The sequence below is a fragment of the Sinohyriopsis cumingii genome, chromosome 15 (assembly GCF_028554795.1).
Source record: "Sinohyriopsis cumingii isolate HCF-2022 chromosome 15, ASM2855479v2, whole genome shotgun sequence".
Taxonomy (NCBI): Eukaryota; Metazoa; Mollusca; class Bivalvia; order Unionida; family Unionidae; genus Sinohyriopsis; species Sinohyriopsis cumingii.
This window is the reverse complement of record NC_142975.1, coordinates 137,025,307-137,041,897: the sequence shown is the minus strand read 5'-3', so window position 1 is coordinate 137,041,897 and position 16,591 is coordinate 137,025,307. Positions and strand designations below refer to the sequence as shown.

Below are 16,591 nucleotides of genomic sequence, written 5' to 3'. Positions count from 1 at the left end.
ACATTCTAGTGAGACCTGATCTCTCTCTCTCATGCACACACATACACACAGACACCCAACTTCCTGTAGAAGCTATAATGTGGGACCCTTTAAACATCTTGTAAGGACCCTATGAGATTCGAATGTAGGGGTCCTCAGGACTCCATAAAATATCAATTTAATGGAAGCCCTGCTTAAAATAGCAATAATTATGCTTATGCCTCTTCAGGGATTGGCATGTATGTATTCCTTCAAAACCTTTTTTTGTATAGCCTTGGTGGTAAGTATGCATCATTTCCTTCAGTTAATTGACTTGTTTGATAATAGTACGGTACAATACATAGAACTATCCCTGCTGTGGATCCCAATTACACCTAAGTGAAAATGGCTGTTTCTTATAGAAAAAATAGTGACATCCTTACTAAGAAGGTCTTGTTTCGTTTGGCAGGTCTGGGTATTGTACTGTTTAGAAAACATATTCTGTTGCCTCAATCTTTCAATGATTCACAAGTCACACAAAAAATATTTATAGTGAAAGAGCTCATATCATATCAGCTGTATATACACTAACCTTGACCTTAGCATTGACCCAAATGATGGCTGCTGTTACTCCAAATAGAAATAAAAACCTTTCATAACTTCTTCTGAACAAACAACTTTGATCAGATCAGCTCCTTTTGCATTTAGCTGTTACCAGATGCCAGGCAGATGAGTAATGGACAGGCCCACTTGGGCTTCTTGCTTTGCAAGCTGTGTTCAATTCAGATTCAGAAATCAACAGTTGTCCAATATTTTAAATTGCCCTGGTTGAGCTTCTCAAAATGTTGCACTGGCCTGACCAGGGCATTAATGTGTTATCAGAAAAGGTAGATTACAACAGTTTTCATATCCCAGTTGCAGCATTTGGGCAGGGATGGATGGGAAATAAAGGCCCTCGGTGGCTGTGGTGTTAAGAAACACTATTTGGATATTTCCAATGGTTTCCATAACAGGAGAGGGGATACTGTTTGCAATTGAATGTCATTCAAATAGTATTTTGTTTTTTTTATATAAAAAACATTTTTGTGTAATTGCAGATCTGAAAGCCAAGCTTTACCATGAAGGTGGAGGTGACATTCTTACGTGCAGTGGTGATGAGAGTAGCATTAACCACATGCAGAATGGATTGAATGGGACAGTAAGTGACTCCAGGCAAAGCTCCAGTTGCAAGTCAGAGGAACATGGCTCTTCCTCAAAGCATGGCTCCTCTGGTTCAGGTTCCAGTTCTCACAAGCATTCCACCTCTGCAACCTCTCATAAGTGTGATGAAGGCAATTCATCATCCCATAAGTATATATCAAGCTCTTTGGGTTCTTCAAGTAAACACAAGGAAGGAAGCAGTTCCAGCTCTGGAAAGCACAGGGATTTCAGTTCAAGTAGTAAAGATAAACATGGAGAAAAAATAAGTAGTAAAGAGAAACATGGTGAGAACAGGTCCAACAGCAAAGAGAAACAAGGCACTGAAAGATTGAGTAGTGGGGAGAAACAGGGCAACAGCTCAAGTAGTAAAGATAAGCATCATGAAAGTAGCTCAAGCAGTAAGGACAAAGCAGAGCCTAACTCAAGCAGTAACTTTTCCAAGGAGAGGGAGAAGTCTTCCAACAAACTTGAGAGTTCCTCCTCCAGCAAAGAGCGTGACAAGCACAAATCTTCATCTTCTAACATGCACAACAGTAGTAGCAGCTATCAGAAAGATGAGGAAAAAGAAAGAGATAAAAGCAAAGAAAGATCAAGCAGTAAGCATAAAGAGGGGAGTTCTAGTGGCTCTGGGGAGAAAAAGGAAGAAGAGAAACCCAAAGGTATAGATCGTCCAAAAGAGACTAGAGATGTTGAAAAAGATGAAGAAAAGAGCAGTGATAAGCAACAGTCCAAACAGGTAGTTGATTTGAAGCCCAAGATCAAAGAGGAACTGAAATCACCAATCAAGGAAGAGCAGTCCCCAGTGAAAGATAATTTCATATTATCAGGTGTAAAGAAAGAGATCAAGAAAAACCCAGAGAGTGATGATGATTTACCTTTGGTAAGGAAAAAAAGATGAGTAGAAGAAATGTTTTAAACATGTGGGCTTTTTATATGGGAAAAATGAACTTTGCATTGTGGAAGTTTTAGGAAAGCAGTAGGCTGTCTTTTATTTTAAAAAATAGAGAATGTTGTTATCAGATTTAGCAGATTATCGTTCATTTGGCAAAGTAGCCTTACATGGTTCTCATTAGATGCACACCCTCATGTTTTGATGCTTGGAATTTATGTTTTACCCATTTCCGATGCTTGGAAATTTTTATTTTATGATGCACATTGATTTGGGACAGCATCAATCGTAATTATCCTGATTTGCCTCTGGCATAATTTCCTACTAAGTTTGCAATGTCTGTAACAATTTTTATGTACCAGTGATTGACATTTGCTAGACTACTGCTTGCATCTTGACACCCAGATAATATTTCACATATGCAATATCAAAATGAAGTGGATAGATGATTATATGAGGAAATCAAGTATATTTAACTTTTCATAAAATATTCATGTTTGATTGATTGCCCATCAAATTATATGCAATTGCACAAAACTGAAAAAACTTGGGGCCTCGCAGACTGTTCTAAAAATGAGTGGACCAACTTTTAATTGTGCTTAATCGCCAATTAATTTGCCTCAATCAATGAAACCTTCAACAAATTGGGTTTAATTAATGTAACAATGACATTACACTCAGTGATTTATTTTGTGCTTTGGAATTACTTGAAGTTGAATAACATGGTGTAATAAATTTTGTTATTAGATGTATCTGTGAACTATTAAATCAGAATGGCTCAAAGAAGTATATTTTCATTTCTGTCACCATATCAGTAACGATCTTCCAGTGATGATCATTCTGACCCTCGTACTCCAAACAAAAAAAGTTCACAACATTTTTGAGAAGGAGAATCAATCTCTAATGTTGTGGGAAATCTTAAGCATAAGTTTGCTTCATGAATAATGAAGAATCCACCTTCTTCAAGTTCATGGCATGAAAACAAATTACACTGGACAACAAATTTTTACAAAAGTCATGTTACTGAAATAAAATTAGTCAATTCTTATCAATTTTTATGTGCTGAACACGAATATGACAGTCAAATTGCAAAATTGGCTCTAGTTTTTTTGTAATCTGCAAGAAATTAATGTTTACATAACGAAATGCATTCCAATAGTAAAAGGTCAACTGTAATAGCCTACCTATAAAAAATCAAGTCATTGACTACATCTTAGATTTCTTCACCTGTCTCTTGTACAGCTGTTCGGGAGCATCTCTGAGGAGTGTCCAGCAGTAGTCAGCCAGCATTGTAGTGGACCATTTTCCCTGGTATCTTTGTTCCATTGTTGCGATATCTTGATGAAAACGTTCGCCGTGTTCATCACTAACAATACCACAGTTGCTAGGAAAGAAATCCAAATGGGAATGAAGGAAGTGAATCTTTAGAGACATATTGCAGCCAAGTTTCTTATACTTCATCAACATGTCTTCTACTAGTTCCTTATAGTTTTCTGCCCTAACATTTCCGAGAAAGTTTGTAGAAACTAGGCGAAAAGCATTCCATGCTTGTTTCGCGTCACCTTCCAGCAAGTTGTTGAACCGGTCATCTTTGAAAAGCTCTCGAATCTGAGGACCCACAAAAACTCCCTCTTTAATCTTTGCTTTGCTGAGTCGAGGGAATTTTTCATGCAGGTATCGGAATGCTGGCAAAGTCAGGTCAATGGCTTTCACGAAGTTCTTCATCAAACCTAGTTTGATGTGAAGGGGTGGTAGCAAGATTTTCTGAGCCTCAACCAGAGCTGGGTGTTGGATATTCTTCTCTCCAATGGCTACATTCTGCCTGTGAGTCCATTCCTTCCTCATGTAGTGCATTTCCCTTGCTCGGCTATCCCACTCGCATAAGAAACACATGTATTTTGTATATCCTTGCTGCAGTCCCATTAAAAGGGCAACTACCTTCAAATCACCACAGAGGTGCCAGCTGTACTTGTTATACTCAATGGAATTCAGTAGCTGCCTTAAGTTATCGTATGTCTCTTTCATGTGGACAGCATACGCTACTGGAATAGATGGAAGAATGTTTCCATTGTGCAAAAGCACAGCCTTGAGACTCAGTTTCGAATAGTCCACAAATAGTCTCCATTATTGTGGGTCATGAGTGATTTTTAAAGCATTCATGAGGCCCTCAATATCGGAACAGAATATCAGATTACTTTCCTTTCTGAAGAAAGGCTCCAATTGCTGGTGGCGCTTTCGATATGCAGTAATTGTGACATCTTCTTCTAGAAGATTCCATTGTTGGAGTCTTGATCCTAGCAATTCTGCCTTGTTCTTTGATAAGTCCAAATCACGAATCAGGTCATTTAGTTCTTCCTGTGTTATTCTGTGTGGGGTTGATGATGCACCACAGTGAAAATCTGGATCACTGCATGCTGATGGACCAGGAGAAGAACAGGTCGACTCACCTTTGTCTTCGTCAGATGAATCAAGAGAATATTCTGCTGGAGGTTCTGGAATAGGAAGTCCCTCACCATGTGGAACTGGTCTCAATGCAGACGGAATGTTTGGGTAGACTATTCTCGACTTCTTTCGCTTCGTTATTCCGCCGGAAAGAGGAGGCACCAAGCAGAAGTAACAGTCATTTAGGTGGTTGCTTGGCTCTCTCCACACCATTGGGACTGCAAACGGCATTGATGACCTTTTGCAATTCAACCACTGTGAAAGCTGTGTTGTACATGTAGCACAGCATATATGCGGAGCCCAAGGCTTGTCTTGGTCACCAACCTTGCATCCGAAGTAAAGATGATATGCCTTCTTCACTTGAGAATTGATACTTTTCTTCTGGTTGGCAAATGTCACTTCCCCACAAATATAGCAAAAATTGTCCGCGGTATTAACACACTTTCGAGGCATTACTGTTCTTTATTGTACGTAAATGGATAAAATAATAAGTTTTATGTAACAGTAGCTTGAACTGTCTCGGACAACGTCTAAAATATTTTAAATGCTGAACCTATCTGATTGGGCTTTATATAGTACACTGCTTACGTCAGCTTCAGCAGCCGCCTGGCATTAGTATAATAGGCCTACACATGTATAGTACACTGCTGACGTCAACTTACTTCAGCAGCCGCATGGCATTAGTATTGCATTGCATCAGAAAATGATGCAATCAACTGTGGATGATGTGAGCATGATGGTATTATGCAATGTTACATCATTATTCCGGATGTTGCTGCAGTCCTACTGGAGAAATTTACACAGTGAAACATAGAAAATGAGGTATATGAATATCTTCAAAACGAGAGCCAATACAAATTTTTCACGGTTATATTCGTGTTCGGCACACCAAAATACTACAGATTAGGGCCTTTTCAAGTCAGTAATGATTTCACTGTTGACCAGTGTTACTCTGGAGATCTTCATTTTGACTTTTGTTATCAAGGGTTAAATGACACTTCAGCTATGAAATCTATTAAGAACTCAGTTGTAAACAAACTGATAATAGAAATTGAATAAATTGATGACAATTATAATTTATATAGTTGTTTTTCATGTTTAAAAATCAGGCTTAATTTAATAGTCTTAACATTGATGTGAGGCTGCTTTGTATTGTTAGAAATTTTCAAAGAAATGAGTGTATCTATTTAAGTTAAAATATATAATGTTGCATTTTCTTAATACATCACTATTTTGCATGGTGATAATGGTGCTTAGTTATCCATTACACCAACAACAATCATCTTTGTCTGCAACTATGAACTAATGAAGGATACTTTTCTTAAAGACGAATTTAAATTATTCTAGCTATAGTAGTTTGGATTGTACGCCTTCAAAAAGGTTCTTGTATTTTTGACAGGCACAGCAAGTGAATCAGGAGAAACCAGAGAAGGCGGTAAAGAGGTCAGCCAAAGATGATGCAGATGATGATGAGCCTCTGGCTGGCAGGTAAAGAATAGTTTAGAACTATTTCTCTCTCTCTCTCTCTTTCACCGCTCCGGTGGCCTAGTGGTTAGAGCATCTGCCTCGGATATGGGAGGTCTTGGGTTCGATCACCGGCCAAGTCATACCAAAGACTTATAAAAATGGTACTAACAGCTGCCTTGCTTGGTGCTCAGCATTAAGAGGTTAGTGTTAAGACTGGTTGGCCTGGTGTCAGGATAATGTGACTGAGTGGAACATCATGCTAAATGTCTGCGGCATGATGTCCCAGTGCTAGGCATCACTATAATCTGCCACACTGCAGACATCATAGTGATATGACTGAAAAATTGTTAAAGCTATGTTAAAAAAATCCAAATCACACACACACTCTCTCTCTATCTCTCTCTCTCTCTCTCTCTCTCTCTCTCTCTCTCTATATATATATATATATATATATATATATATATATATATATATATATATATATATATATATATATATATATATATATATATATATATATATATATATATATATATATATATATATATATATATATATATATATATATAAACTATTAAGATGTCAAATCATCATGTGCATGCCATAATTTTAATGCAGCAATCTACATTTCCTTCAAAAACAGTTATGAGTTAATATTCATTTGCATTAGGTCAGAGGTAATTCCAAATACAGTCATATTAAGGTTAACAGTGTTTGTTCAGATTCTTAAGTGTGCGTGTGTGTGATTTGGATTTTTAACGTAGCTTTAACAATTTTTTGGCCATATTGCTACAATGTCTGCAGTGTGACATAACATAGTGGTGTCTAGCACTGGGGCATCATGCTGCAGACATGTAGCATCATGTCCCACCCAGTCACATTAACCTGACACCATACTAACCAGTCCTAACACTAACTTGTTAATGCTGAGCACATAGCGAGGCAGCTGCTAATACCATTTTTATTAGTCTTTGGTATGACTCTGCCAGGGTTCTAACCCATGTCTGAGGTGGACTTTCCAATCACTACACCAGCATTGTTTGTTCTGCTGATTACTCCTAACAAACTGCATAGACCCAGACGTACTGGCACGTTATTTGACAGCAGATTGGGATCTATGCAGTTTACAGTTGGGCTCATCTTATAAACAAGTATATTTGCTATCTGACTTTCTTGGGGTTTAGAATATGGAGAAGAAAGGTAATTAATTATAGAATTACATTTTCTAACATTCACACAGGTGGGAGGAAGAAAAACATGCGGATGGAGTGAAATGGACTTTCCTGGAGCACAAGGGCCCAGTGTTTGCACCACTTTATGAACCCCTACCAGATGATATTGGCTTTTATTATGATGGTATGTCAATTTTCTCATTGAATTTGTACAGTAAATAATACATTTTCAAGAGCAGAAAATTGTTATGCAGTTTGTCCAAGATGTCAAATTCATAAATGTGCTGCATGTAATGTGTCCATACAAAATGTAATTACACTAAGGTTTAGTCTCGGCTGTATTTATGCATCAGTTGCAATTTTAAAAAATGTGGATGATCTCCTTTACGGTGGTTTAATGCTCGCTACAAATTTCACATATCTCAATGCCTGTATTGTTCCTGATTGTTAAACATGTGCTTTACACATGATATGCATAAGGTAGATGAGTGTTGGACTGATAGAAACTGCTGCTTTAGCAAGACTGGTTACAGTACTTCATGCCTATAAATTCATCTATAATGACATAAAAGTGATCACCATTCAAACCACATGCAAACAGATCTCATCATGAGAGGTGATTCATAAACTTGCTGACGACTTTTTTTCTGAAAGTCACCCAGATTAAAAAATCAGAGTGATACTATTCATTTGAAATGGTCTAAAGAGGCTTCCTTCTCTTCATCCTGTCCATCCCAATGAAATAAAATTGACTTTTGGAAATAGAGTGGTAATAAAGTAGGCATAATAGGTGTAATGTCTTTCCATGACAATGGTAGGTTAGATTATCATAGTTAAGATAATATTTCTCATTTGTAAGGAATACCTCCACTACCAGATGTTTAGGAGGTATTACAGATACAATCAGGTATGTGAGGGGAAACTAAACTGAAAAATACCGTTGACGAGGATACAGTAAAAGTAAAAAATATCGCAGACGTGTAGTTATCATTGACGTAATTGTGTATTCAGCATCCGCTGTTATTGCTGGAACCGGTGTATTGCTATCAACAATAACAATGACATCACCAGCAGTTGTAAAAAAAATTTCAGCTGCAACAACAATTGTTGGTGTTCTTAATATCATCACAAAAAAACAATACATGTACAAATATAAAATTACATGAGTATATAATAAAATTACACACAGCGATGCTTGCATACTCCAAATTAGCATCATTGATATCATCAGGTTTTAGTGATTGAATAATATCAGATGCTGAGTTCACAGAAATGATTAAAATTTTCAAAGAGGTAATGATTGTGTTAGAATCTGTGTCCAATTTAGAAAATCAGGATTTAAAATCAGGCGTTATAAATAATGTCAGTGTCGAACAAATTACTACAACAGATCGTCGCTAATACAGCTCCATCAAAAACAACGATGATGTTATCAAGCTCAACCAATCCTGAGTTTAGCATTAATTTTCCAACTGCACTTCCAGCAAAAGAAATAGCACTAGCACAATTATGATTATATCATAGTTGGGCAAATATTAGATCAAAATCATTCAGTGGGTTGCCAGCAAACAATTCACTGGTATTTGCAAATTAAAATCAGATGGAACTTTCAGTTGGCAAGTTGTTGGTATTCCCACAGGTAGTTATCAAATTAAGCAAATCAATGATGAATTTCAGCACAGAATTAAATCTATCACTGGAAAAGAAACCAAAATCGCTCTTACGGTTCATGAACCAACATTATCTTTCACGATAGAAATAAACTCTCTAGATTATGCTGTAGATATATATCAATTGTCAATCTGAAATGTGTTAGGATGGCTTGAGATAGCACCTGTTTATCAAGGACCACCAGAACCAAAACTGATTTTTTCACGGACAAAAAATGTTTATAAAACTTCCAGAATATGTAGCATATTATCTTTGGAAACCTCGTAGTGAGGAGGACTATTTTATTGTGTCTGATGGTATGAGGTTTCCTAAATTAAGAATGAGTGTATATAGCTTTGATGATGAAAGAAAAAAAAGCAATCATCAACTAAGAGTATATCGATAGATATTCTTATTCCAGAGATATTAAATCTGAACACTCTAAATCACTTATAGATTTGCTAAATCTGCTTTCTTCTCTATCTCAGTATTATAATGATGATATAAAACAACAGATCATTGAAACAATGCAACATCTAAACCAAGTTGAATCAGACCTCAAATTTATTAATAAAATTATTATTGAAACAGTAGTCCCTAGTGGTAATACAATTATTAATCCTACAGGTTCATTTGGTATTTGATACTCTGAACCGATAACATTAAAACAACTGTTTATCAATCATTTTAGAATAACTGAAATAGATTTACAAAATTTTATATTACCTGTATTTAACACCGATGAGCTAAAAAATCAGCTATTGATCTCATCAATGAAAACTTTCCAAAAATCGTTGAGTCATGGAGAAAAATAGCCCCTCCTCCGAATATTCTCAAACATAAGAATGATCCATATGGTTGAGGTTGTCATATTTCACCAGGTATTGTTAATATAACATCAACAATTGCAGTGAATCTTGTATGTGATACAATTGATGGCAGCTATCAAATAGATCTTGAAAATTCCAGTCAGACTGAACAGGGATATATTTATACACATTTACACCTCAAGTACCTCCTGGATATTTGATTGTACAAGAACCCATTAATCCAGTCTATTTGCAATGTCATAATCCGCTATTATCAAGGATATATTGCAAACTTATTGACCAATCCAGACACTTGCTTGATTTGAGATATGAAGTTTTGAATTTGACTCTGTATGTAAGATCATAGATTTTCATGTTAGTGATTACTCAACCTTGACAAAGTCAAGGCAGTCAGATTTTATAATTTGATGAGGGTATATGAAAACAAAAAAATATATAAAAAATTACATTATAATTTCACCTTTTGTCAAGGAACAAGTAAATATATTATAACAGAACTTATTTTTTAATGATGATCAGTTAGATTTTATAATTTAATGGGTACATTGCCCATAATTTTTCAGATTATCAAACAATTTCATGAAATTGATGGGTATATTACCCATAATTTTTCTGGTTATTAGTCAATTTAATTAACAATTTATGTTAGATGATTTTCTTATTGATTTTATCGTTATTAATATTATTTCATATTAATGCTTAATTTCATCAAATTGATGGTATATTACCCAGATTAAATCGGATTATCAAACAATTTCATCAGATTGATGGGTATATTACCCAGATTAAATCAGATCAAACAATTTCATCAAATTGATGGGGTAAATAAAAATCTCATTTAAAACAGAAAAAATATTACATAATAATAATTTCACCCTTGACTTTGTCAAGGAATAAATAAATATAACAGATTTCAGGTAAATGGTACTTAAGATTTTATAATTTGGTGGAGTAAATGATACTTGAAATTGTGTAAATCAGTTAGATTTTATAATTTGATGGGGTGAATGGTACTCAAAAAATTGTGAAAATCCTACTGAAAACAGAAAATTATGTAATATTATAACCTGAATCTGAATAAATCTGAATCTGAATAAATATCAGAATAAATATTAAAATCTGAATAAATATTATTATCAGAATAATATTATAATCTTATTCTTCACTGATTCTCGAATTTGATGGGTTATATGGTATTCGAAATTGTTAAAATCAGTCAGATTTTATAATTTGATGGGTGTATGGTACTCTTAAAAATTGCAAAAATCCTACTGAAAACAGAAAATTACATAATAAATATTATAATCTGAATCTGTTGAATAAATATTATTATCGTGATAAAAATTATAATCTGAATAAATATTATAATCTGAATAAATATTATCAGAAGAAGAAAAAAATCTTATTCTTCACTGATTATCAGATTTGTGGGGGTAAATGATACTAAAAATAATAATTATAGGACTGATTTCAAAATTTGTTGAGGTAAATGGTACTAAAAATAATTATAGAACTGAATCAGAATAAATATTATTATCAGAATAAAAAATAAATCTGAATCCCTTGACAATGTCAAGGATAAATATTATAATCTGAATAAATATTATCAAAATAAATATTAAAATCTGTTATTATTTTGTGTTAACACTTTTACATTCACTAATAACTTTGTCATTGTTTTCATTAGAATCTTACTCCAGACAAAGCTGAGATGTTCGCTGTTGCCATAACTTTCACAATTCCCTTTAGTGATGTTTTCACTACTTTCATATTCACTACAGTCACTGGTAACAGTGCTTTTTTTTCACAATCTGACATAATCTTTCTCAACTGCCCCACATGTGTGTCAATAATGTTTTTTTGTTTCATATTCGTGAGATAATTCTGATCAGATCTTTTCAAGTGTGGGTGAGAGAGATACGAATTTCTCAGCTTCTGTACCTTTGACTGTTACCAAGGATTGGAACATAGATTGTTGAATCAGCTTAATGAACCTGTATTCTGCTGGTAGTGTGTATTTATCTTCAAATTTTCATTGTTGTAATGATTCAAAATTACAATTTTTTCATGATTCAGCTCATCAGATATTTTTTTACTGCAATGTTTTAATTTTTTAAATGCAGAAATAATAGCATTAATATTTTCGTAATTCATTATACAATAAATATGTTTAAATTGTATTCCTCAACCAAGACAATATACAGTTGTACAGTATAGCGCAAACACAACCCTAGATTACTAAATGAATGTTTTACTTACCTGTTCACTCCCACGAATACACTTGCTGAATGACACCACAAAGAGTTCTGGTTGCCTTTTTATAGTCGTTTAATGCCTACGCAGAATGTTCGATCACAAGACCGTCTTCGATTACTATCTGAAAACACTCGTACATGAACCTGACATAAATAAAATTTTTTCCCCCCACCAGAGATAATCTTCAGCATTTTTTATGACCATGTCATTATTGTGTTGTTTTTTTAAATCATAATATTGTTTTAGCTCTCTGTATTTTTTTACCACCACATTGCACAAACAACTGTGTTTCTCCTCTAACCCCAACACCACACTTTAAACACAGTTTTAGTCCTAAATTCCCTCTTCGTACACTTTGTAAGTGAAGTCCACAGAATTCATGTATGCAGGCTTTGTTACAGGGAGTTGTAGAACCTATCCTTAACCATATACAGTTATTCTTTTTTTTAATATATATATATATATATATATATATATATATATATATATATATATATATATATATATATATATATATATATATATATATATATATTAATTATAATATGGAAGAGTTTGAGAGCTTATCTACAAATGAGCATTCTAAATCAAGATTCGATCTTGACTGTAGAACCCTTGACTTGCGGAGGTGAGCTCTGGTTGATCCGATGGAAACTCTGATTAAAAGTATTTGTGGCACCAAGAAAGAATTTTGCGATGATAGTGCAGCTCATGTGTAGTTAACATTCAGAATCATGCACAATACCAAAGGTGTTGTCGATGCTGCAATGAATGCCCAATGAGCAGCGACGATTATTAATTATCTTGACAATCAAAGATATTTTTTTAGAATAAAATTTATTAGTGAACTAGATGATACTTGGATTATCCATGACAAACGTGACCCTGTTTGATTACATCACACTGGAAATATTGTTACGTTAAATAAAAATTCTAAACCAGGAATGTTGACTGGTATTGATAAACCATATGATGAAGGAGTGTATCCTGTAACTGCAGTTATTTATGCAATATATCCAATAAATGATAAATCCAGCATTGATGATCTCAAACCAGTGGAGTTTTAGAAAATAAATTGTGTAGCCGAGCAAGGTATAGAACACTTCACAAACATGATACATATAAATAAATTAACAGATCACAGATGTAAACAAAATAAATGATTGGGCAGAAACAGTTAAAGATACCGGAGCATATATATAAGACGTTACTGAACTAGGAAAGAAACTAAAATTCCCAGTAGTGGTAAAAACAATAACTGGAGAGTTCTTGTAGGAATTGAAAGGAGTTCTGATAAATATTAGTGATTATAATGAGCATGTGTGGGTGATGACAATATTTTCACGAGATAGAACAGTCAAATTTTATCAAGGAAATATTTTTGATTTTATTAATGAGATTAGTAAAAGTGATCCTAGGGGCCCCAAGTGGCTGAGTGGTCTAAAGCACTCACCGTTCCGGATCACTGCCATCTCACCTTTTTCTGCGTGGGTTCAAGTCCAAGGTTCTTCCTCCACCAGTTATACTGGCCGCCATGTATAGCCTATCTTGTGCTGAAAAATGGCGTTAAACCCTAGAACAACAACAAAAAAGTGATCCTGTATTTGTATGGATGTTTCAAAGCTCAGAAGATGATAGTGATCTGATAAGGCCTGATGGAAGTCATTTTGTCGAAGAAAAAAGATTCAGTCAGTTTGTAAGACCTAACGGTGAGATTTATCAAAGAGAATTTCTTCATACAAAATGAAAGATCTTGCGTTAAAATATGATATTATTTGACATAGCAGTGTGTTATCCTAGAAGTTTTCTTGGAATGGGAGAATGTTTGGAAAATTTTAAGAGATTTAAACATCCAACCCATGAAATGATTCAAGTTTCTGTAAGCGGACTTCTCCCAGATTTTGACGTAATGGATTTTGCACGAATTACATCATTTAAGTTTCCTGAAAATCTTCATCCAATTTGTTATGTCTGGTTTGTCAAACATTTATCAGAAAAAATGTGGGCACCAACAGTATTGTTGATACATGCTTGATTCAGGAATTTTATTATTGTTAACAGTGAGTGAAATATTAATGTCATATCTTCCACAAAAACAAGTTTGGTTACCAGAAGAAAAGAAAAAAATAATCTTTGGATCCATTTAGCCGCTCTGGTGGCCTAGTGGTTAGAGCATCCGCCTTGGATGCGGGAGGTCGTGGGTTTGATCCCCGGCCGAGTCATACCAAAGACTTACAAAAATGGTACTAACAGCTGCTTCGCTTGGCGCTCAGCATTAAGAGGTTAGTGTTAGGACTGGTCGGCCCGGTGTCAGGATAATGTGACTGGGTGGGACATCATGCTACATGTCTGCGGCATGATGCCCCAGTGCTAGACATCACTATAAACTGCCACATTGCAGACATCGTTGCGATATGACTGAAAAATTGTTAAAGCTACGTGAAAAATCCAAATCACATCACATCACATCACATCACACCATTTAAGGATGAAGATAAAATTGACTATGAAAATAAACATGCAAAGGATCTTAGTAGAAGGATAATTGGAAAGTGTACACAAGGTGGTTCATGTGATCATAAATGACGTTGTTGTAGATTAGTTATTGACGATGCTGAATTAGATTTTATCATCGCTGATACATTAAATAAAAATATATTTGTTAGCCGAGAAACAGCTTTCCTGTCAAATGGAACTAAATTAGGTACAATTGTGAGTTACATTAATGGCGACACACCACAATAAACTCAAATAAGGTCTTCGATGCTCACGTATGTTTCAATAAATCTATTGTTGATGGTGAACAGATTCCCTAAATTAGCCATTAGAATAGTGATGGATTTATTTTTTATTGATAAGAAACATGCATATTTGTTAAAACAACTAAATATCGGCACTGAATCATTATGGGGTGGATGGAGATTGAAAAAAGAACAACTACACGGTTATGATGAAACAGTTGATGTCGAGTGTAAAAATACTTTTGTGAAAATATTCAAGAGACAATATCATCATAGCCGTCGGTATATGATGCTGTTGCCAGACGAAAAACAGTTTATGTAAATGGACCAGATGAATCAGGAAAGACAACACATGTGATCAGATTATTTCGTGGACTTGATATGGTTGTATTAACACCTACACACAGACTCGCCAGGGAAATGAAAGAGTGAGGGGTAAAGTCTCATACTTATCAAAGCTTCTTTCGGTGGAAGGGTGATAAATGGACTCCTGAATGAATGGGTGAAAAATATATTCCATGGATTATTGTTTGGGATGAAATATGCACCGTTTCATTAGAAACGTTAAAAATATTTCTTGATTGGTTGTTGACAAAAAATACTGCTGTAATAATGTGTGGCGATCATGGTCAACCCCTACCTTTTGTTAGCTTGTCTCCACATGAATAACCATTGAATATTATGAGGAAATAACTGATGAGAATAGACTGCTTGATCCAGAATTAAGAGAGTTTAAGAAATTAATCAGACTACAACCAAATAAAATTCAGTGTGAAATAATGCGTGAAGTAATTTTAGAAATTCCTATGAACGTTTTTTGGAATTTATGATTTGATAGTTGCAAGTAAAAAGATGGTTTGTGATACACATCAACAACAATTATTTCTGTTACATAAAGTAAAATTTTCAAATCTACCCATACCATTGTGTTATTGACCAGCAGTTACTCGACAGCAAAATATCGACGTTGAAATTCCAGGTTGTGGTAGTAAACAAAATCTTGTACTAAATGATATTGTTTTAGTTTTTGTCAATGTTGTTGAGAGTGCATTAACGATGGATAAAACTCCATGGACTCTAGGCTATGCTATAACGATTCATTCTTAACAAGGATTAACTATCTCTGATACTAATATTTGGATTGTTGATGATCGTATCAAATGGTCAAATTTAGTTTCTGTTGCAGTGTCTCGAATTAAAAGAATATCTCGGCTGCGGAGGGATTTTATAGACTTCACAAAAAATAATAATCAAACTCAGGAAGGCAATAGCAATCATGTAGTAAGAAAAAAATTAACTGGTTATAAACTGTGACAAAAAACAAAAACGCGACTTTGATCTCGACACTGAATTTATCATGACGCTGAAGCAGCGATAAATCATTGTACGAGCTGTAACACAGTAATGTTGTGGCAGTATTAAAATAATAATCCAGAACAGTTTACCGTAGATAGAATTAATAGAAGTCTTGGTCACACATGCAAAAATGTGATGCTGACCTGCCTTGAGTGTAATCAACAAGTTCACAAAAGTGAATGCGGTGGTAATTGTGTGCCTTCAGGAATTACTTGTAATTGTTTGCATACAAATTTTATGTGTCATCACACTCCAAATAGGATCATTCGCTCTTTTTTTACTACCTTCAAGTTCGCCAGGTTCATATAAATACCTCACAGCCACATTACCTAATACTGGCTGTTTTGAAAAGTCATGTCATTGTATTGGTATATTGTTTTCTGTGATCACTTTGGTAGGTTGCATAAGTAATTTCATTATTTATCACACTTGGTAGTCTTGCAACCCATTCACAAGATCTCTTGTCTTTTTGAATTATTTCCTTCGCATACTGATATCCAAACTATCTCTCAGCAAGTGTTCCATTAAATTGTTCAACAATTGCCCTGATTGCAATGAATTGTGGTATGTCTTCATCTGATTTTAACATTATGTTTTTGCATCAGAGATGATACTGAACCAAGAAATTCC

General features: G+C 34.7%; 1 protein-coding gene across 1 annotated transcript in view; it reads left to right on the top strand.

Moving 5' to 3' along the window:
* The window catches only part of LOC149782868 (DNA topoisomerase I, mitochondrial-like), an 86,104-nt gene that overhangs the window by 29,858 nt on the left and 39,655 nt on the right, over positions 1-16,591 (top strand). Inside the window, exons 3-5 of the mRNA XM_089934402.1 lie at positions 1,056-2,038; positions 5,889-5,977; positions 7,197-7,312. Coding sequence (XP_089790528.1) covers positions 1,056-2,038; positions 5,889-5,977; positions 7,197-7,312 — 1,188 coding nt within the window. The remainder of the gene's footprint in view (positions 1-1,055; positions 2,039-5,888; positions 5,978-7,196; positions 7,313-16,591) is intronic.